Genomic DNA, 23393 nt, shown 5'->3' on the forward strand with positions numbered 1-23393 from the left:
TGGAAAATGAAAGTATTTCAATCATACCAAAGAAGATATGAACTCTGGCCGTCGGATTTGGAGTTGTCTTGTGATTGTAAATATGTCCACCTCTGTATCCATTGTAAGTTGTTCCAGAGCATTGAATACAACCAAGAATTGTCCACATCGCTTGACTCCATCACTAAGTAATATGCAATTTTATCTCATTACTCTGATGATAATAGAATTTATGAATTGAATTAATTTGCTATGCGAGAAAATGACTATTTTCTGGAAGATTTTTTTTTATTAGAAGCGATATATAATTTCCACAAGTGTTATACCGGGTATATTTGTGTTATTTCTAGATTAAGAGAGTAATTGGCTTAACCCTTGACCAAATTAGCCTTTTTTTAATCCCCAGGTCTGGATCTTCAAATTATTCTTAAGATATTACATATGTTTGCAAAAAAAAAAAAATCAAAATCAAACCTCGACAGAACCAGAATCCTTCCCTCGGGGTGGGTCCTTTCCTCCACCCTCGCTTCATTGACGAGATCAAGTAAAACTCTCCGGTTTGAGGAGTCGCTTTCTGCTTTCCATCTTCTACATTCCAGTACGCAAACGCTCATACCGCTAGCTCCCTGAAATCATGTGTTTGTGACGAAACGGATCTTGGATTATAAATACCAAACAGTACTTCATGAAATGTAAAAACAAAATTCATCAGAAAACTTTGTAAATGGACACCTGTTGGTGCAGAGTAATGCTAGTCTTGGTGACTGTTGTTGTTTGTGTACAATCTGTCATTTTAGTCGTGAATGCTCCAACCGTTTTGCTTTCATTTTTAGCAGGAAGCCAAAGTGAAGACTGAAAAAGAAAACACAAACTTTGGGCATGGCTACAATAACGAAAGGATTCTACTATACAAAATGTGAAGCTCATGCCAATCGTAAACCGCCTTGAAGCATGTACGTAACTGCAATGACTGGTTGGCTTCTGAGGTTGCACAAGGAGCGTAGGGTATTTTCGTCTAGACTGCTTGCATTTTGTAATTACATGCGTATATGTCGAGTTGAAAGATCGGGATTTTAATCCAGAAATAGAGTACAATGAAACAGCAAATATTTATTACATGTACATTTACAAAGTTACAGACAATACTTATGTTACCGAACGTAACCTCTGAGTGTGAGATTTAAACCGTTATTTATAAAACAATTACGCTAAAATGACATCCGGGACAGTTTTGAAAGTTTACTGTGAGAGTTACAACCGAAATCAATACAAATGTATAAAACACATACAAAGTACAATTTCAAAATTTTCTTTAAAAGCTGTGATGATTATTTCTGTTGTAATTCTGAAAAACTCCTCTAAACTATATAGAAAGGATATTTTGTAAACCTAAAAATGTACTCACTCATTGAAACTACATAGAAAGGATAGTTTGTAGACCTATAAATGTACTCACTCATTCAAACTACATAAAAAGGATAGTATGTAGACCTAGAAAATGTACTAGCTCATTCAAACTACATATAAAGGATAGTTTGTAGACCTAGAAAATGTACTCACTCGATACTACGAACTCCACCAAACCTTTCTATTTCATACCTATCAGTAGACTGCTATATGAGCATTGTCATCATATCAATAAAAGTTTAATAAATCATATATCGTAGAAATTTCAACAGTTTAAATATCGAGATTTGTTAAATTCGTATGCATACAATGATACCACTTTCCTTTTTTTACTCCAATTTAGCGATTGAGGTCACTCTACCCAAAATACCCTCACCTACGACATCACTGTACAACTTTGTGATAGACATTAATTTTTTCTATATAATTAATATTTATCTTCAATGATGTTGCTATTGAAACATCTTAGGTACAATTTACAAGGCCAATTTCTTTCTTGTTTGAATTAAGTAAATAGACTAATGAAAAAGTGAAAATAACGAAGAGTGATCAATGTAATAAATCCTATAAAGAATACAACATTCAAGAAGAGGACAAACACGTTCACCTGGACACACTGGTCAGAGATGATATCGGATGCCAAGGAAGCATTTCCTTTTGACCGGTCACATCCGCCTTTTTGATCAGGTAAACGGAGTAATCCGTAGTCAAAATCAGCATGTAAAGAACGACTCTAGACAACTTTCCACCTAATGACGGGTTGTACAAAATTTGCAAATTAGATCATTATCATGACCATAAAATTTACAAAATGCTGGCTTTAAACGAGACTGTTGAAACTCACTAACAGCAACATATTTGCCAGTAGATTGTCTCACTTTAAAAACTGTTCATAGGCAGAATACGTTTTCGCATCTTGAATCAGTTGCAACAAACATCATATACAGGTGATAAAAGAATATTGATACATAAATATGGGAAGTTCACGATGAAGAAGCTGAAGTCATCCCATTTGTCATGAAGATTAGAATCGAATAATTATATAAATGTTCCATGATTTAAAAGTGCACATTAATTTTAATATCTCAATATTAAATTTTGATACTTATGTCCAACATCGCATAACTACAAATATTACACATGACGTCATTGTGACATCAGAATCATACGCAGTGACCTGCCAAATGATTGGTAAATGAAAAGATACAAGACTGCTCATTATACAAATTGCCGGGTTTTTTTTCCGACCATACCGATTCGATTTCCACCAACGGGCTCAGGGATACAATTGTAGGTGCATAATAAGCCTTCACAAGTCTCAGGAAGTCCTCTGTGTAATCTGGGAGAGGGTATTGAGCACTGATGAAATTATCATTTCTTGTGAACGACTGAAAATGAAAATGAAATGAAAGACAGCATGCAGAATGTATCCATCACGTACACTGTACGTATTGTTGTATCTAATAGTTGCATTCATTGTAAATGATTTATACATTTGTAGTAGTAAATTATGGTTCTTTAAAACAATCTTATAGTTTTCATATCCAAATGCTGTATACCTATATATATACAAGAATAAAAGTCATTAATCATACATAAAAATCATAAACTGTTCCCGTCAGGAGATCCATAAAAAAAATTAAGCATATGAACGTTATTAATTGATAAGGTCTGTAAAATAAAGAAAAACAATGACAGAATTGTTTTGATCTATAGAGAAGTTAATATTTATTATGGAATCTTTGAAAAATTTCAGCTCCTAGGAGTACATTTTGTACTTTTCATTGTTCTTAGGTCTGACCATTTTCACCGGCGAATGGGTTTACTCACAGGGACTAAGTCCGTTTTGGGCCCGAACCCTGTGATACCATAAATATGGAAAGGGGTCTAACTCTGACACTCGCTTCAAATGCCTAAAAAATCTTCAACTAGGTAAGCTATGCGTAGTTTGTCGTTTTCCTTGCATAGATTAATGTTTTAACTACATGCATGCCAAATTTCAAGCCACTGGTTCTTAAAATAACAAAGATATACGTCATCGTTCTCTCGATTTCACTTGTTTATTTTTACTAGGACATTTACCGATCCAGGTCACGGAGTCGTTTCTCGCCTATGACGGCAGCGAAATTCAGACTAGTATGGAAGATTTCGGACCTGTCAATTAAAATTTCACATCAATTATACGCTACTTACTTCCTCATATTTTAATAATGTTCTTCGTGTAGACGTTACACGACTTATTTTTCTCCAGCAGCATCAACTGTTGACAAGATCTGCCATTTTAATGAATACACTAAATACCCGAATTATCTAAAACTTTAAAGGGGGAAATGGGTAATAATAATCTAAATGAAATAGAATAAACAAAAACAAACAATTATAAAAGCCAAGAAATAATGTTCAATTTCCTTCTCTAAGTACAATATCACAAAAATAATGTTTTGATCAGTTTTAAGGTATTTGAGATTTTAAGTCTATCGGGTATTTAATGCGTTCATTAAAATGACAGCTCTTGTCAACAGTTGATGCTGCTGAGGAAAAATAAGTCGTGTAACGTCTACATGAATAACATTATTAAAATATGAGGAAGTAAGTAGCGTTTAATTGATGTGAAATTTTAATTGGCAGGTCCTAATTCTTCCATACTAGTCTGGATTTTGCTGCTGTCATAGGTGAGAAACGACTCCGTGACCTGGACCGGTAAATGTCCTAGTAAAAATAAACAAGTGAAATCTAGAGAACGAAGACGTATATCTTTGTTATTTTAAGAACCAGTGACTTGAAATTTGGCATGCATGTAGTTAAAACATTAATCTATGCAAGGAAAACGACAAACTACGCATAGCTTACCTAGTTGAAGATTTTTTAGGCATTTGAAGCGAGTGGTTAATTTTTTATCTGTGTCAGAGTTAGACCCCTTTCCATATTTATGGTATCACAGGGTTCGGGCCCAAAACGGGCTTAGACCCTGTGGGTTACTCTACTTTGTGAGGACAGATGTATATTAGAAAACCCTTGCTAGAAAAAATGGCGGTCTGATAAACATATCGCCCTCATGTTCTCTTCACAAATGTATATATTACACAGCAGACAAACCTGTAAAGAAACTGCGTTGTAGTAGGTGTTCTTCCCTTTAGTGTTTAACAATGGACACATGTAACTTTCAACTGAAATGGTTTCAAGAAAAAAATATATACAATTCATCAGTCAGACGGGTTTTATGTCTCTTGGTACGCTATATGTATATATCCCACCTCTGGTGTGTCCAGGGGTCCGTGTTTGCCCAACTATCTATTTTGTATTGCTTGTAGGAGTTATGAGATTGATCACTGTTCGTTATCTTCACCTTGCATATAATGACAGTTGATTTAGTCAAACTTAAAGGGTCGAGAGCTAATGTGCAATTATATCAAAATGGAATGCAGGAGGCCTAGGATCGAGCCACCTGGAGATATCTTGTCGGCAGACATCAGTAAGAATGTATCTACATGTATATGTTACTATGTTAAAGTGAAAGCGCATTGTAAACTTTCTATATCAAAAGTGTGGTACCATTAGTGAAATGTAAACATTCAACTGTGATGGGGATTAATCATTAATCGGCAATATTCTATCACTATTGCAAGATAGCTAAACTGCGTTTTGTAGCACCAAGGTATTCATGTATTATGCAAACTGGTTTACCAGGCAGAACACTGGGTGTGTAATTGGCTGATACGTTTTGCCGCCCTGTTTTGTAGTCTTCTTGTGTGTATTCTCGTCTTCCGGACAACAGGTCCTAGAAACAAGAACTGAAGATCATTCTCATGTCACATGTTACTGCACAAAATCACAAATATCGTTCTAGAATATCCAACAAACTGTTCAAATCATTCAAGCTAAGATAGGCCAATGTTTATTAGAGATCCATATATAGAATCACCTGAAATTCAGCAGAAAGTGGTGATTTATTGGCTACTTCTCCGAGATTGATATAACAGGAATGATCCTGGAATTCTCGTAGAAATGTCCTGGTTGATACAGACCTTCCTTTTTCTCGGAATGATTCAAGTAACGCCAAGTAGACAACTCTGTATTGATCCTTAAATATGAATTGTATTATAAACGGGTATTAAAAAAAGCTGATTTTCTCTCTTTATATTATTTGTAATGATCTAACATTCTAAACTAACCCAATACATATATCTATATGAAAGGTGAAGACAACGAACAGCGATCAATCTCAAAACTCCCACAAGCAATACAAAATAGATAGGTGGGCAAACACGGACCCCCGGACACACGAGAAGTAGGACCAGGCGCCCAGGAGAAGCAATCATCCCCTGTCGAACGATCACACCCGCCGTGAGCCCCATATCCCGATCAGGCAAACGGAGACATCCGTAGTCAAAATCAGTGTGTCAAGAACGATCTAACTATCTGTATGAAACGCGTCAGAAAGCACCTAACGCAATGACAGGTTCCATTGATGAACTAGATCGTTATAACGACCATAGAATTTGCGAAATGCTTACTTCAATCGAGACTGTTGAAATCCCTGTGCCATCAACTTGTTTGTCAGTAGCTTGGCTCGATTTAAAAACTGACTATACGCAGAACAAGCTCTTGCACACCGAATCAATTGAGAGATATAAACACCATATGCTGCTGATAATGAAATATTGCTACATAGATATGGGAAGTTGACGATGAAGAAGCTGAAATCATCCCGTTTGTCACACAGTTGAGTTGTCAGTTTGCCGTTAATGTCTACTTTCAATAAAATATATAAGTATGAGGCAGAAGTGGACGACTCTGTGGTGTTTTTCATTTCGAGCTCACAGGGATATATCGAATCAACATATGAATGAAAGTTGTTATTATTAATAGACAAAACGTCGTCGATATATCTAAATGTCGAATTGAAGGCCACAGCAAGATATTTTTTCTTCTCGCGTAGAAGTTTTTGAATAAATTCTGCTTCATATGAATATAGAAACATGTCACCTAACAAAGGAGGACAATTAGTGCCCATGGAAATATGATATGTAATATATCAAGGAATTCGGCATAATTTAGAACATCTACCAACAATTATTTACAGAGAATTGAATGCTACTAACCAGATCTAGGACTTTGATTTCGAAGTTCCGTCTGAATGAGATTTGTTTGAAAACACCTGAACACCGATAAACGAGAACACATACGTGACAATTACCATTTCAATTGAAATTTATTATCTATAACCTATCATTGGGCCAAATGCTGTCTAACGTGTTTCATATCAAATGTTAGACCGTTCTTAGCACATTGATTTTTACTACGGATAACTCCGTTTACCTGATCAAGATATCCCGTAAAACTATCCACTAGGAATTGAAGAGAGTAAAACACAAACTTACGTCGCCCTGAATCATGTTAGCACGGTTGTTTCTCATGGTTTCTACATACTGCCGGGTATTAACTTTCCCGGTTATCTCCCCTCCCTTATTAAGCGCGTCCAATGCTATGTACGTCCCTGTCCTACCAATCCCAGCGCTGTATTGTTAAACATAAGTCATTAGAAGTCTTCAATATAATCAACGGTTAAAATAGAAGTCATCAATATAATCAACGGTTAAAATGAAATTCATTAATATAAGCAACGGTTAAAATAGAAGTAGTTGATATTATCAATGGTTAACATTCTTGTATATTAAACATGAATCTCAATTAGTCATGTATAGTAAAATTATTTGATAAATAGGATTATTTTTAGAGAAAACCCTTCAACAACAGTGACATCATCAGCATGCTAAATTATATTGAAGGTAATCAAAGTTCACTAAATCCTGTCTGGTGCGCGAAATGTTTAAAATCCAATTTCAGAATTTTGAATATATTTTGTGTCTTAGCTTGTACATTCCCAACAGTTTCTCATTGTTGTCATGAAGTAATGTTATTTTCACACTGAAAATATAACTGTTATGACTTCGACAGTGTGAAAATATTCAGTGGATGAATTATTCTATGTTGCTATTGAAAAATATAAAAAGAATAAATAGTAATACGCGCCTGCAGTGGACAAGAGTGTACTTCCCTGGATGTTCGACAGAAGTTTTCAGAACGTGTCGATGGAATACCACAAGAGCCAGCGGTTCTGGGACACCATGGTCCGGCCACTGCGTATAGTGGAACATACACACGTCACGCTCAGCTTTATTCTAAAATTAAACAATTAATGATCACCTATATGGAAAGTTGGAAATATTGGATATATCTGTTGCAGAAAAAGGTGAGGAAAAGATATGTGACAAAACATTATAATTTATATAAATTGAATAAATTATATTCTGACGTTTCATAATCAGAATACGACATTTAAAATTCTGGATTCTGGCACCTGCTTCATCTTCTATAAATCTGATTTCTTCACAAATTGGTTTGCATATTTTATCATGAATTAATATCGTTATATTTCACTACAATTATGACGGATAGGCATACTTTTAAAGTATTTTTAAGGATTTGTCTTCAGCCATTACGTAAAATGAAAGTTATATTCCATGCATCTTAAAAATAAGTGTAGCCATGCAAGTTAAGAAACTTTTGAGGATACATTTCCGTCTTAGTTGTAATAATCTACCTGAGTGTTAAGAGACTTTCTATAGAATTGCTGCATGTAATGACTTTATAGTTTAACCCTGTGATCCTAGAGCAATAAACACCATTGTGCAGGTCTTTTATTTGTTATTCTTATGTTAAAAATGATATCGCTATATACTAGTAAATATAAATATCGCAAATCTTGTGTACTATAACTTTGAGCTTGACATTTTTTTTTAAGGATGATATGCAAGATTTAAGCTCTTCAATCCTCAGTAGCTACATGGCTCGTGTGAGAGGGTAACCTTCCAATTTCTATGATTTTGGTATACTTGATCGAATCTTGCTAAACAATTTTCTAAAGAATGATGAAAATGAAAACCGAATGTTTTTACAAGTAAAATGAATACATTTACCATATGGAATGCAATATATTTCCATGATTTCTCAATTAGATATAGGAAAGGGTAATATAATTCAACATTTGAACATGATAGAAAATTTACAAGTCCCTTATGTGTTTGTATTTATCAAACGTACATCATATAATGTTAATTACGGTAAAACGTGCACAAATCTTTCCTGATCAATGCTGCCAGTGCGAAACAATTTCCAGTAAGCAGTTAAAGTATTAAATATACATATTAGAATTCGACTACATATGTATACGAAACTCACTACTAAATGTACTTCCTAGAATTGAACTACATATGTACCTGTGTACCAAACTAACTACTAAATAAACTTCTTAGAATTCAACTACATATGTATACCAAACTCACTACTAAATATACCTCATAGAATTCAACTACATTTGTATACCAAACTCACTACTAAATATACCTCTTAGAATTCAACTACATTTGTATACTAATCTCACTATACTAATAAAATGACGATTATTTGTAATGTCTTCAAACATATATGGCAGCAGTCATGTAGAGTAATGATATTATGGTCATACTGTCTTGCTGTAAAGCTTTAATTATTCTAAAATTCCAACATTGAACCTGAGGCATGTAAAAACGAAACGTACCACTTAAAACAATTTTGTTTGAAAGTTAGTAATGTGTTTATATATGCATTTGCGTCCAGGTGGAAAATGTTAATTGTTACTTTTTAATGTTACAACTAGAGTGGGAAAGGTGGAATTTGAAACAATCTAATCTTTACCAAATTAGCTTTAGTAATGTAGTGTAATTTATCTTCGTCGTATATTGTACAATCCTAAATCTTGAACTATCCAGACACAAAATTAGGAAGCAATATATATATATATATATATATATATATATATATATATATATATATATATATATAACCAATAGTGTAAATCAAAGTATGGTTTTATCATTTTTATTAAGTTAGCAGTATCTTTAACAGAGCATTCATTTTCTGCATAATAACTTTAATCTTATATTACAGATAATTCTACTTCAAATACTTTTACATAATCATGGCCATATCATAACCCATTTTATCAGCTGACGTAGAGTATTAAATGACGTAAATTTGCAATACTCACGGCGCTGTTTTGCAAGCGGAAGTGTCTGATGACGTAGTCCGCGTATACGTTTTCTTTCTGGTTTCGTATGCTGATGTTGCCTTTCTTTATCTTGTCACTGGAATTTGGCCAGTATTGGGCACATTTGTTCTGATAAAGATAGGGTCCAAGTAAGGTTATTATCATAATACAACTTTACTGCGAGTAAGATCACGTTACGTACATGTAGAGCCATGTGATCAGTTTACTATTATCTTATTGCATATGTACAAAATGTATCCCTTGTATGCACGCTATTAATCATTGATTTTGAATCTATAATACCAAGTCTTTTTCTAACCTTATTTCCCTCTTTGAGATTCGTCAGACAAACAATTACACTAATGTCTTCTTGCCACACCATTTTCCAGAAATCAACTATTGTCTTTGATTTTGGTCCTGATAAATATATACAGGCATATTGTAACACACCCAGGATTCAGAGTTAACAAATCATCAAAAGAAAATGGCATGTCTAGTCTTCTTCTTCAATTTTACAAATTCACAAAATATGTTGGAATAATAACGCACACTTGAAAATCGATATATGAAGATATACATTGTATATTTACCTTGCGCTGCAATATACGATTTCTTTCCTTGCACATCCTGTGACCATGACGAAATTGAAGATCAATATCAGGAATAACTTTGCTCATTAATTTTTCAACAATTTCAAGCTGTTTTATGTGTGTACTTGTGGACAGGGGCGGATCCAGGAATTGCGGTTACAAGGGCGCCACTTTATGAGGTAGTGGGTCGAGGACGAAGCCCTGGTGGGAGTCCAGGGGGCGAACCCCCCGGAAGCTCCTGGATTTTACAGATTTTATGGGCTTGAAATATTTCTCCTATTTAGTCATAAGGTGAAATTAATAAAATGACATATTTTAAGGTTTGTTTGGAAAAAATTCAGTTCTCCCAATAAAGTAATTCAGGAAATCAAAAGATTTTGTAATTTATTTCTCCGGGAGTGGAAGAAATTATTACTTCTTTTATCGTTTAGTACATTTTCCGAAACAAGATACCGTGATTTAACTTAAATTTGAAAATTTTAGGGGGGGGGGGGGGGGCGCCGGCTGCGCTCCCCCTCTAAATCCGCCACTGGTGGAGAATACGCATGCAATTTTATTACCACTAACCGCTATAAAAATGGATTCAAATCACTGACCTCAATATAATTCGCGTTAATGTAGTCCGAGTCTTTTGGTGATGATGTCAGAACAACACGTGAATGGTCATCTACTCAAAACAAAATATACAGTATTTATTTATCACAACACTTATAGAAAGAACGTCAAATTAAGACACTTACATGGGAAAATGGTGGTGTATCGATTTTTGGCAACATTTTCCTGTTTCTTTCCTTCATTACATGGGTGTAGTTCTCCTCCAGGAATTGTCTACACACACCAGTGAATGAAACGACACAATTGTATTTTTTGAGAAATAATGTTAATACATGCACAATAAAAGTCTATTTGTAACATTAACAGAAAATATTTAAAATTTTATTTCTGTACAGAATTGTGAGAACTGATTCTGAATCTTTATTATAAATCTTCGTCAGAAACCTTGAATGACTTGATTCCACACTTACAACGAACAATCTAAGACAGGAGTTATATTTTCAAAACAAACAAATACACCACCAATTTTCAAAAAGCCTCAAAAGAAATAACTCTAAAATATTTACTACACCACATTCAGATATCAAGAAATTATAGACAATTAAGCGCAATATTTACTGAATTTCAATTGAACTATTCATATACACGGTTCACCTGTTACATAATTTTATCAGTTAATAAACACGTACCATGTATTCTTCTTTAAACTTGGCATTCTGATTTTCAGACAAAACAACTATTGCTTTATCAAAATCCGCGACGGATATGTCTATTTTAGTATTCGTCGTTAGCACTTCCCCCTCAGTTTTTAATTCTAAGCCAAGATTTCCGACTCCACTCATTTTCATCTCTTCATGTTTTTTATCACCTGTAAAATATCATAACAGTTCAATTAGGACACGTGATGCTAATATAAGTCAACAGAAAAATTATTCAACAAGATTTGCTTTTGCCTGTGCTCAAATTTTCTTCTTCTCAAAATCATGGATTTACAAAATACAAAGATTTACAACATAATTACGTTAATATTGATTATTTGTCTCTGAAATGATATGCCTCACTTGATATCATTAACATGTAGGTATATTTTACAGCAGCAGAATTACCTATTGTTAACGTTTCTGGGACAGAAGAAAATGTTATCGTCTCCGTATCTTCATGCTTTCTCTCCTTCTTTCTTCTCCATCTATATGAATACAAGATACAATTTTAATGTAAGTTTTGTCTATATTTAAGTCCCAATGTCTAAACAAATTCATTTTAACCTAGCTATGCTTGTTCTCGGTATAGCCAGTTTTTAAATCGAGGGAAGGTACTGACAAACACGTTGATGGTACAGGGATTTCAACAATCTCGAATGACGTCAGCATTTCGCAAATTCTATGGTCGTTATAACGATCTAGTTCGTCAATACAACCTCGCATTGGGTCAAATGCTGTCTGACGTGTTTCATACCGATTGTTAAGCCGTTCTTGGCACACTGATTTTGACTGCGGATAACTCCGTTTACCTGATCAGGATATGGGGCTCACGGCAGGTGTGACCGGTCAACAGGGGATGCTTACTCCTCCTAGGCACCTGATCCCACCTCTGGTGTGTCCAGGGGTCCGTGTTTGCCCAACTATCTATTTGTATTGCTTATAGGAGTTATGAGATTGATCACTGTTCGTTATCTTCACCTCGCATCTATTAAGATGGAGTCATTCGACTATTTGCTTAATCTTTAGAAAGGAAAATAGTTAAAACGAACATTATGTAATTTGTTACCATCCGTCAATAGATGAAGTACTAATACCGTATAAACAGTATCCCTGTGATGAGGATAACAATAAGACCCACGGCTCCTACCGCCCCTCCCACAGCTCCTGTTACTGTGCCAGAATCTGTCGTATCGGACTGTGCTGTAGAACCTCCTGACCGCGAAGATTCTGATAATAACAATATTCTCTCAAACGCATAGCAAGGAATCAATTTGACGAAAGGGTCAAAGGTATGAGACCACAAAAGAAAAAAATCGTTCTATTTTTTTAACAGATCACACTCATTGCATTTTGTACATCCTTTTATGAAGAATAGTTAATGGTGAAGTCCTACTTTAATTGATTCAAGTCCTACTCAGCACCCACATCTTGTGAATTGGCTCCAGTCCCTGCGCATCTATTGAAACAATGCATTGAGACCTTCTTGCCATCCATCACTTTAATCATAAACAAGTCGCTGTTGGAATCTATTGTCGCTAGTGACTTTAAGCAGGCAATCGTTCGACCATTACTGAAAAAGCCAGGGCTTGACAAAGATATTTTCAAAAACTATCGCCTTGTGTCAAGTATCTCGTTCGTTTCGAAGATTCTTGAAAAGGTTATTGTAAAACGAATAGAATCCCATCTGGATATGCATCAACTGTATGACAAATTTCAGTCCGCGTACAGAACGGGGCATTCTACAGAAATTGTGCTAATGAAGGTACATCATGCCATCGTATGTGCAATTGATAATAACAGTTGCGCTATCCTTTTATTGCTCGACCTCTCTCCGGCTTTCGATGTCATAGATCACAATACCCTATTGCAACGTATGGAAAACATGTTTGGTATCACTGGATATGCATTGAAATGGATTAAATCCCATCTTAGTGATAGATATCAACGTGTTGCCGTCGTTTCATCGTTGTCTGATGCTTGTCTCATCGAATGCGGTGCACCGCAAGGTTCAGTCCTTGGTCCGAGACTCTATTGTCTTTTTTCAAAACCCTTAGGGGAGGTATGCAGACGTCGTGATATGACGTATCATATATACGCCGATGACACACAGATCTATATCATCGTTGAAGCTGGTGACAATTGGACTGATATGTCTCAAAGACTCTCAAGTTGTTTATCGGACATACGTATCTGGATGAGTATCAACCTCCTCAAACTCAATGAAGATAAAACTGAACTTGTAGTCTTCGCACCAAAACACAGACGTTCAGATATAAGCAGGTTTGATCTTGAATTTGGTGACTGTGCTGTAAGTGATTCATCTTTCGTAAAAAAAAAATTAGGCGTATTCTTTGACAAATCCTTACCATGGAAAAACACTGTCTCTCTATTTTCCGCTCAGCATATGTGAACATTCGCAGAATTGGCTGTATCCGTTCATTTATCAATGATGAAACATGTAAAACTCCAATAAACTCGCTAGTTACAACCAGACTAGATTATGGAAATGCATTGCTTTATGGTGTTCATCCTCAACTCACCAGCAAACTTCAGAGGGCACAAACCACAGCTGCAAGATCAATAACAAGCTCAAAAAAATCCGACCATATTACTCCTGTTCTAATAGATCTTCACTGGCTCCCAGTTGAATACATAATTCAATATAAGATACTTCTTCATACCTTCAAATCTCTCAACAACCAATATCCAGTTTACATGAAGAATATCCTTACATTTTACAATCCCACACGATCACTAAGATCCGAATCTCTGCATCTTATCCAGGTACCTCGGAGACGTACGAAAACATATGGGAATCGACGTTTGGACAAGGCTGCATCGACTCTCTGGAACTCTCTGCGTTTTAAACTCAGACAATGTACTCCACTGTCTAGTTTTAAAGTGGACCTCAAAACGCATCTTTTTATATTAGCTTTTAATTTGTGATTATTTTTATATACTTGTGCTCTTACATACAGCTCTTACAGTGCTGTTAAAAAAAACTGTAGTTTGTTATTATACCTATGCCCTTTCTATGTACGTAATTAGTCCTAAGGGTTGTTTTAAATTGTTTCATATGTTATTAGGGTAATCATATCATTACATTAGGCGCTATGTATTAATAATAATTATGCATTTTGATTCTGACACTATGAATATTGTATTCACATGTATGTGCACATCGATTTTATATTATCTTTTCTTTCACATTTGTAAAGCGCTTTAGAGAACTAATGTTGATAGGGCGCTATATAAATCTTTTAATTACATTTACAATTACAATTAATTAAAATATCTTATTTGCTATAGTAAGCAATATAGCTCAATAAGAAACAAAAGTTAACAAAACTCACATATTTTTTTTAAATATAAATCTTCAGTGGACTAAATTCAATCAATTATCTAAATGTTGTAAATTGTGTAATGTAATAAATTCATATTTCTGCTTTCGTAATCGGGATCGAGATGTCAAAATGAAGCCTCGATATGATCGACCTTTCCGATTTTGCTTATTTTGAACTTCACTTATATTGAAAGAAAAAGATTGTTCCCATGGATTTCAATATATCCGGAGTAAGCTGTATATTTAAAAGAAGTAAATACTTTACTATTCTTAAAATACTACATACGCTTGTTGCAGAAACTTCCTAAGTATCCTGGTGTACAGCCCTCCAGACAAGACCCATTGATTGGATTACATGTCATGTTTCTGCAATGGCTGCTGCAGTGATTTCCACAACTTGTACCGTACGTTCCTACTAAACATTCTAGAAGAACAATACAGGGAAATTTAAAATGGTTTACCGGGGTATTTATCATTTATAGTTCATATATGTCACACGTAGATCAATGGCAATTGTACTTGTTTTTAAAAAAACTGACAGTTTTGTGGAAATGTATTTCCGTACTAAACTGCACAGGGGTGAATACTTTTAAATGGTTATCTATCATTCAAGCTTTTCCGGCAAGACGAAAAAGGTGAATATTATACATTTATTACATGATAGTGAGGGAGATATGAAGATTTATTCACCCAAAAAAATCATATTCCCCGAGGGCAACGCCCGAGGGGAATATGATTTTTCTTGGGTGAATACATTTTCTTATTATACCTCAGTATGAGAATTCTATGCAACGCATAATTTGATTGGTCTAAACAGTTACATGCCAGGAATGACAAAACTTCATACCTCCCTCTCAAACATCATATCTCCTTATCATATTTACCCCTTGGGCAGCCTCGCTTGAATGCCGATTTACTTGCTTGTTTTTGTATCAACCAAAATCATGCATTCAACTGTGTATCAGAGACCCGCATATTTTGTGCCTTACGAACTATGAAAGTAGAATGAATCGGACTTATTGTGACGTCACAATACACTTCGTCTACCTTGACGTTAAATTTATGGAAAATGCACGAGGCTGCCCAAGGGGTAAATATGATAGGGAGATATGATGTTTGAGAGGGAGATATGAAGTTTTGTCATCCTGACATGTGACAGTCTAGACCAATCACATTACGCGTTGCATATAATTCTCATACTGAGGTATAATAATAAACAACGAACGGTGATCAATTCTATGAAAAGTGAACATAAAGAAAGGTGATCAATCTCATAACTCCTATTAGCAGTACAAAATCGAGAGTTGTACAAACACGGACTCCTGGACATATACCAGAGGTGGGATCGGGTGCCTAGGAGGAGTAAGCATTCCCTGTCGATCGGTCAGCTCTATATCCTGATCAGGTAAACGGAGCTATCCGCAGTCAAAATCAGTGTGCCAAAAAGGTCTAACAATCGATATGAAACACGTCTGACAGCGCTTGACCCAATGATAGGTTGTGCTGACAAACGAGATCGTTATAACGACCATCGCATTTGCGAAAAGCTGACTCTAAGTGAGACTGTTGAAAACATGTACCATCAGCTTGCTTGTCAGTAGCCTGCTTCGATTTAAAAATTGACAATACACAGAACAAGCTCTGCGTATCAAATCAGTTGAGAGATATAAACACCATAATATTATGCAGGTAATAATGGATTATTGCTACATAAATATGGGAAGCTGACGATGGAGAAGCTGAGATCATTCCGTTTGCCATAAATTCTACAAAGAACACAGAATTGAAACCAGACCAAACACGGACCCTTGGAAACACCAGAGGTGGGATCTGGAGTAAATGAGGAGAAAGCGCCCCAGGTGACCGATCACATCCGCTGCGAGTCTCAAATCATGATCAGGTAAACATAGTAATCCTAAGTAAAAGTAAACAATTGATATCAAATTTGTCAGGAAGCATACGATATATATGTATATCATACGTATATAAGGCGCACATATCCTTGTGATATAAAAATTGACAGCATTATGGAAAAGTTTTATGAAGAAGTCTTTTCGAACTACAGTGATCCTGTATGTACTAATTTGGTTATCATTTGAAATACCGATGCTGGAATTTTTTTTTTATATTTCAATGCTACATGATGGAAGGAATATTTGTTAAAAGGGCTAATATTTAACGAAATACCGAGTATGGGAAATCATACAAGGAAAGAAACTTCATATTTAAAATTACTCTGTTTGCAGTTGGGAGTCCTCCATCCCGGTTTACATCCGTATGTACAGCTGCCTGTGATATGGTCACATGGCTGATTGATACAGTATTCGCTACACGGTGTAGAGCAGTTTTCTCCATAAAAGCCGTCATCACAATCTGAAACAAGAGAATGAAAGAATTATGATTATTGTTTTCAAAACATCGAAATTCCTACTGAGTTATTTTGCCACTGATTTATTTTCGCCAACATCTTAAAAGGGTCAATCGAATGTTAAGTGAATTTACATATTACTTAAGACCAGCAATAATCAGTATAACGGAGCAATAGTTTTTCGGGTTTGTTTGGCAAAAATAGCATTTCAAAAAATAACTGTACACTATATCTATTTGTATATGATACTTGGTGAATAGCATATACTGAAATGAACTCCACGATACAGGTCATAAACGGTTACTATCATATCTCATATTATCATTAAGCCAATAGTTTTCCCGAAACCTTGAATTTTTAAAGAAAACAAATATTTACAGGTTTAACAGTAAAGCGATTACATGTTTGTCAAATCCAAATGTTCACTAAGACCATACCATTCAAATTTTATTGAAACAACCATAAAGATGCATCAAATTAAACTTCCTCCAGGCTTTGTTATTGACCTATAAAATCAAGCTTAAAACGAATGACTAAGAGAAAGTTTTGTCAGCAGGGTTATTCCGTGGTATGTGAATCGTTCCAATGGAAGAATGATTGTTTTTGCGTGTATACAGGCAAAACGTCTGACTGATAATGAAATAATAGTATGGACTAACCTAAAGTTATCAATTTTAGAAGGATATTAATTATAAATGTAATAAACTTTTGAAGATAAATGACAGACACGTTTACATGTATAGGAATGCTATTTTGGGTAAAAAGTATCATTATAATGGCCGGTTGCGTAGTTGTAGTTCATAAAAGTAGAGCTAAGTCTAATCTGTATCATTATATTGCGTGAAAGTCTCTATCAATTTGCTCTCTACTAATTATTCTCTCCACAGAATGATAATCAAACCTGTCTATTGCATTAAAATACAAGAAGATGGGTTTAAACCACCTGTACACCTGGTTCATCAATTACCGTAATTCTGAGCCATTCTCACCTCAGTCCTATCTGTCTGCAACGCGTAGATATGGATTCAAACCTCGTATCATTGATTGGGGGTTTAAACCTGAGCTATGCAACCGGTAATGTGTTTGTTAAAACTGTAGTATTACTTTGCTCATAAAGAAAAGGATACCTACTTTCTTCACATGTACTTCCCTGGAATCCATCGTCACATCCATGTTCACAATGTCCGTCTTTATGGTTACAATGATTACTTTCAGATCGACAACCGGAACTACAGTTCTCTGAACAATGCAATCCGTAGCGGCCAACTGAACATACTATAAATGCAAATAAGAATTTGTCATTATTTGATATACTCATAGAACGTTCTTGAGCAAAACAATGTCAGATGCAAGCTCCAAATTATATATTGATAACCATGCCAAATAGATATCATATATGCATAATTGTATAAATGAAACGTGCTGGATGCCAAAGACAAAATCGAAAAATTAGAAGAGTGGTGAATAAAAAAACCAATCAAACAAAACGAACACAAGCATGTATGGGGATGATAAAAAAGTACAAATATGTATTCCTACGAAACCGCATCATATAATATTAAAATCATACAAATGTACCAATGATCGTGAATAACAATCAGTGCTTTCGACATGATTGAAAATTTAATGCGATAGCAGGGAACTGTCCAATGTAGAAACAAAGCACAACCATTATATTTAATCTGTTTGCCATTATACAGATAATTATGCAATCACTATTGATATTATACTGATTATATACCGGTATATATATTTGTATATACCGGGTACGCAATAATTATATACCTTCTCAATATCTCTATTACTTTGATTATTGCAGCTAAGTGTATACTTATGATATGAACATGTAGTGACAATGTACTATTGCAGAAGGCTATGCACTTTGCCTATTACCATTATTTTATGCATAATAGAATATGTTTAAAGTAAAGGAAATATATAAATTTGAATTCATGATACTGTTCAGAGCTTACTTCATCAAACTTAGAAATAAGAAATACTTCAGTAAATATCATTGATAAAGTTTTTGCAGCATCTCACCTTTGTCACAGAGTTCCCCGATATATCCTGGATTACAGCCTCCGTCACATATCCCTGTTGTCCTGTTACAAGGGAGGTAACTTCGGCACTGTCCACTACAGTTATACACACAACCAGGACCGTATGATTCTGCAGGACACTCTGATAAAATAACATTTTATTGTAATTTTTTAAATTTTGAACGAACATATATTTTTCCGTTTCACATCCCTAGCTACATTACAAATTCGTTTCTGTTTTCATAAGTTTAAATTTATAATGTGTTAATATTCCATTTTTATCTACTAAACGTAATGAAACCCCTTGCAACCGGGAAATTAGATACAATGATAGTGCATAGAGGAAGGACTTTTTAAATATGTGTTTGAATTGTTGCAAACATGAATATTGAATGAACGATAAATTTAATTCAAATGAATTTAAGAACAATTTTTGCATAATTGTATGCATTAGTTATGTTATATTCGTTGATATCATATACAGTAAATAAAATTTGATTATTAAGAAGCCACTTGGAGCTCAAATTAAAATGTTCCTTCTGTAATCTAAATTATCTTTCTCTGTATTGAAAGTTAGATAATAATTTTACGAATGCACTTGTAATCCGTCATGCCGAATTGTTGACCAAAGACAAAATGTACGGTTGTTCTTAATTTCAAAAATTTGAAACTCAGTAATGCAAATGTTTTTATAAGATCTGTGCCATCGCAAAACATATTCAACCAAATTAAGAACTGTTTTGTGATTATCCATGCGTTTACAGATTTCAATAACTGTTAATGATTATTACAAAATGTCGTAACAATGATTTCTATAATCACGAAACAAATAAAGAACATAAAAAATATCAGATGATTATCGTATTAAAAAATTATCGTTAGTTTCAGGAGGGAGTATCCTTCGTTGAAGTAATGCAATTAAAAATGTTCACGAAATGATAAATATGGTACTAGTAAAAACTATTATAAGTATAGCTAACACTGAACACCAACATAATTTTATGCTGATCATTTTGTAAACCAATCGCAACTTCTCGGCTTGCCGGAAAGGTCCGAGAATGTGCGAATGGTTGTAGACCTAAGCTTTTAGTGGTGTAATGTCTCGTTCCTATCTCTTTGTTCTAGAAATTTCCATAAGGCTGATTCAAACCTAAAATCACGGATTGAAGTTTTAGTTTTAAACATATTTTATTGAGAAACTCAACAGGATTGGGCAACAGGCAGAGCCTATGCAGGCCCTCTCCCAAATACAAAGATCAAGTACAAAGGTATGATATAAAGGTATAAAAAGGATTTTTTTTAAAATTTAACAATATTGTAATGAGGTTTACATGAAAATAATTAATAAGAATTTTGTTGAATTTTGCTATGAATTGAAGTAACAAACAGACGCATTTTATTTATCGATAAGCAATGAATCTACTTTATTTTAAGTTGACATTAAAAAGAAAAAAAAATCTGGGTGAGATCTGCCAAGGTGTGTCTGCCACTGTACTTTCATTTTTGCTATTTCAGGGTAGTTTATCGAAAACGAAAGTAGATTTTAAATAATTTTACGATATCTACTAATCATCTAAGATTCTAATATTATAGCTTACGAACTGCACCTCATATGTGGAACAATATTAAAGATACAAGCCATAACTTCGGAGCAAGCTTTTCGGAGTTTATTGATAAAATTTGTTAAATCATAAGTATAGATATTCCACGACAGTATGTAGATGTAATTCATCATCGAAAGTATCTAAAATAATGACAATTGAATTACGTGTGTTGCAATGTATTCCTGTCCATCCATTACCACAGCCATAGTCACATTGTCCAGTGGTGTGGTTACAGGACAGGTTGTCTCTGCAGTGTCCAGTACATGTAGATCCACACTGTAGACCGTAATATCCAGCTGGACAGGCTACGAAAAATGGCATTCCTTTGATAAGTTGTACCTTGTCATATATCATTTTAAATCAAAAATATATAACATACATTAAAGTATCAATAATCTGTGAATGATATAACAAACGTAATCTTACATTTGTTACAGAATTTCCCAACCCATCCTTCAGTACAACCCAAACATGTTCCGTTGACAATGTCACATCTCAATTCCTGACAGTTGTTTGGGCAGGGTAGATCACAGTTATATCCAAACACACCGGATTCTTTACAACCTATAGATATATAAGATAAGTTTTGCATTATCACCCCTGGGTCGAGGCCTCTGCTGGTGGATTGTTAGTCCCGAGGGTCTCGACAGCTCAGTAGCTAAGTACTTCGTTACTAGCTTGAAATACGGATGTATATTTAATTGCTGTGATAAAATTTAGAATTCATTTCAAAATTAAAGATTATCTCCCTCATGCATAGCTCTTATCCTTAGACAAATTTGAGTCCAGTCTTTGGCACTCTGTTTTTCTTTTCAGTTCTTACAAGTTTATCGTTATTTCGGATTTCCAATATTTCGGCTTGAGCATCACTGATGAGACATTATTTATCGAAATGCGCATCTGGTGCATCAAAATTGGTACCGTATACGTTTATGCTGGAGATATAACCCCTCCTTTTACATGAATCATAAACTTAAAAACGTATGTACACAAAGGATAATGGTGTAGTACAATATATACACACAATTATACTATATGTATCATATCTATTTACATTTATCATACACTATATTGACTGTATAATGATGGAGCAGAATACATGTATTGATACCTGTTACAGTTACTTCACACAATTCAGTGAAAACTATATTTGTTTCATATCCAGTAGGATAAGTTGTTCCACCAAGTCGTTCATTGTAAAATATAACGTAACGTCCATGTTTGAGACAAGTTGTACTGAAATTCAAGGTCGGTAACTCCTGTCCGTTCTTGTAACATAGATACCCATCCTCCTTTATAGTTGTGTTCGACACATAGAGTGAAAAACCAGCAAAACGTCCTCTTTGTCTCATAACTGAAATCATCAATTTATGAAATAAGTAATTATGGTAGATAATGACTTTTATATGTAATGTGTGTATGTTCTACTGTGTATATTTTGGATAAGTAAAATATGGTAAATATATATATGTTTTGTATAACATGTTAAAATTGTTTCTTTCACGTTTGATGGATGTTGGGTATGGTAATTATTCTGTTTGAGGCCACTCCTTTTTCTGGATGCCTCATATTGATATCATCACTGTCGTGGATGGAAATTTCCGATCAGGCAAACTTAAGAGGATTTAAGGGTCTTGTACTTAGCCTATTACACGGATGACCAATCACAACACGCTGTTATGACGCTTTGGTTATTCCTCTTTGTTTACTTGGAGTGCAAAGACTGCTCAAGTATTTGTGTACACAAAGAAAATTAATTTGATACCCACCATCCACCCTCCACACCCTCCTTTGTTATGCCACTTTGATATATGTAAGCTGTTTTATTTGTAAAACCCACCTTATTTGATTGCAGGCAGCTATATTTCGATATTTCATTATGTTTTGTAGGGGGTCAGATTGCATAACCATACCTATGTGATACATATGTTCTTGTATTTTTGTTTTCGATTCATTCTGACCCCCACTAGTTATTCTATTTTATAACTTTGTCATTTTAAAAATAGATGACATTTTTTCAATTCACATAACTGTCCTGTTTTCACTGCCTTTATCAAGTAACAAGCAAAGGCTACTTGGCAAGTCATATTAACTAAAAAACATAAATGATGATTAGTTTTGATATGACACTGTTATCAGTTGAAAAGAAGAGAACAACTTTTCCTCGATATAAAAGCGATGAGATTCTACTATTTGTAACAACTTTCTATTAGGAAACCATATTTTCGTTTATCTATATGCTATGTATTTTGATCAAAACATTGAAATCGATGAAGAAAATTGCAATATGTAAAATGTTAGAAAAAGAGCAAGGTACAAGAACGATTGCACTTGCGATAGGTAACCTTAAAAGTGAATATCAAGTCAAACTAGTTAAACAAGAATGTACTGATACCATTCCCACAATAGGAAAGTGTAACACCTGTGTAATTCACTATATACTTATGGACTGTTTAACAGGGAGACATCACCAATTATCTTGTCTAAATAGGGTTAGCACCTTCGGACACCAATCATGATAGTTTTATGAGAATTTAGAAGTAAAAATAAATATCAAACATTTATTGACTTGTGTCATATATTTAAAAATTTTAAAGGTCAAAGTATTACAAAATCGTAACAACTTTTCCTGCAGATTTAAATAAATTTTCACTGGTTTTCGAGGGGTGTAATAAATGGTACTCATAAGTACATGCACTATCTTATTTTATATTCAAT

General features: G+C 34.4%; 1 protein-coding gene across 1 annotated transcript in view; it reads right to left on the reverse strand.

Annotated features, from left to right (window-relative positions):
- LOC125669375 (uncharacterized) overlaps positions 1 to 23393 on the reverse strand; it is a 57487-nt gene that overhangs the window by 3295 nt on the left and 30799 nt on the right. The window contains exons 11-31 of the mRNA XM_056161466.1: positions 20840 to 20980; positions 19073 to 19213; positions 18164 to 18307; positions 16900 to 17037; positions 12416 to 12639; positions 11727 to 11806; positions 11310 to 11488; positions 10806 to 10893; positions 10662 to 10732; positions 10066 to 10102; positions 9795 to 9892; positions 9476 to 9604; positions 7420 to 7568; positions 6768 to 6903; positions 5309 to 5467; positions 5071 to 5164; positions 4483 to 4553; positions 2640 to 2774; positions 712 to 831; positions 454 to 605; positions 28 to 163 (exon numbers count right to left, since the gene is read on the reverse strand). Of these exons, the coding sequence (XP_056017441.1) occupies positions 28 to 163; positions 454 to 605; positions 712 to 831; positions 2640 to 2774; positions 4483 to 4553; positions 5071 to 5164; positions 5309 to 5467; positions 6768 to 6903; positions 7420 to 7568; positions 9476 to 9604; positions 9795 to 9892; positions 10066 to 10102; positions 10662 to 10732; positions 10806 to 10893; positions 11310 to 11488; positions 11727 to 11806; positions 12416 to 12639; positions 16900 to 17037; positions 18164 to 18307; positions 19073 to 19213; positions 20840 to 20980 (2622 nt within the window). The remainder of the gene's footprint in view (positions 1 to 27; positions 164 to 453; positions 606 to 711; positions 832 to 2639; positions 2775 to 4482; positions 4554 to 5070; positions 5165 to 5308; positions 5468 to 6767; positions 6904 to 7419; positions 7569 to 9475; positions 9605 to 9794; positions 9893 to 10065; positions 10103 to 10661; positions 10733 to 10805; positions 10894 to 11309; positions 11489 to 11726; positions 11807 to 12415; positions 12640 to 16899; positions 17038 to 18163; positions 18308 to 19072; positions 19214 to 20839; positions 20981 to 23393) is intronic.

This window comes from Ostrea edulis, chromosome 4 (assembly GCF_947568905.1).
Source record: "Ostrea edulis chromosome 4, xbOstEdul1.1, whole genome shotgun sequence".
Lineage (NCBI taxonomy): Eukaryota > Metazoa > Mollusca > Bivalvia > Ostreida > Ostreidae > Ostrea > Ostrea edulis.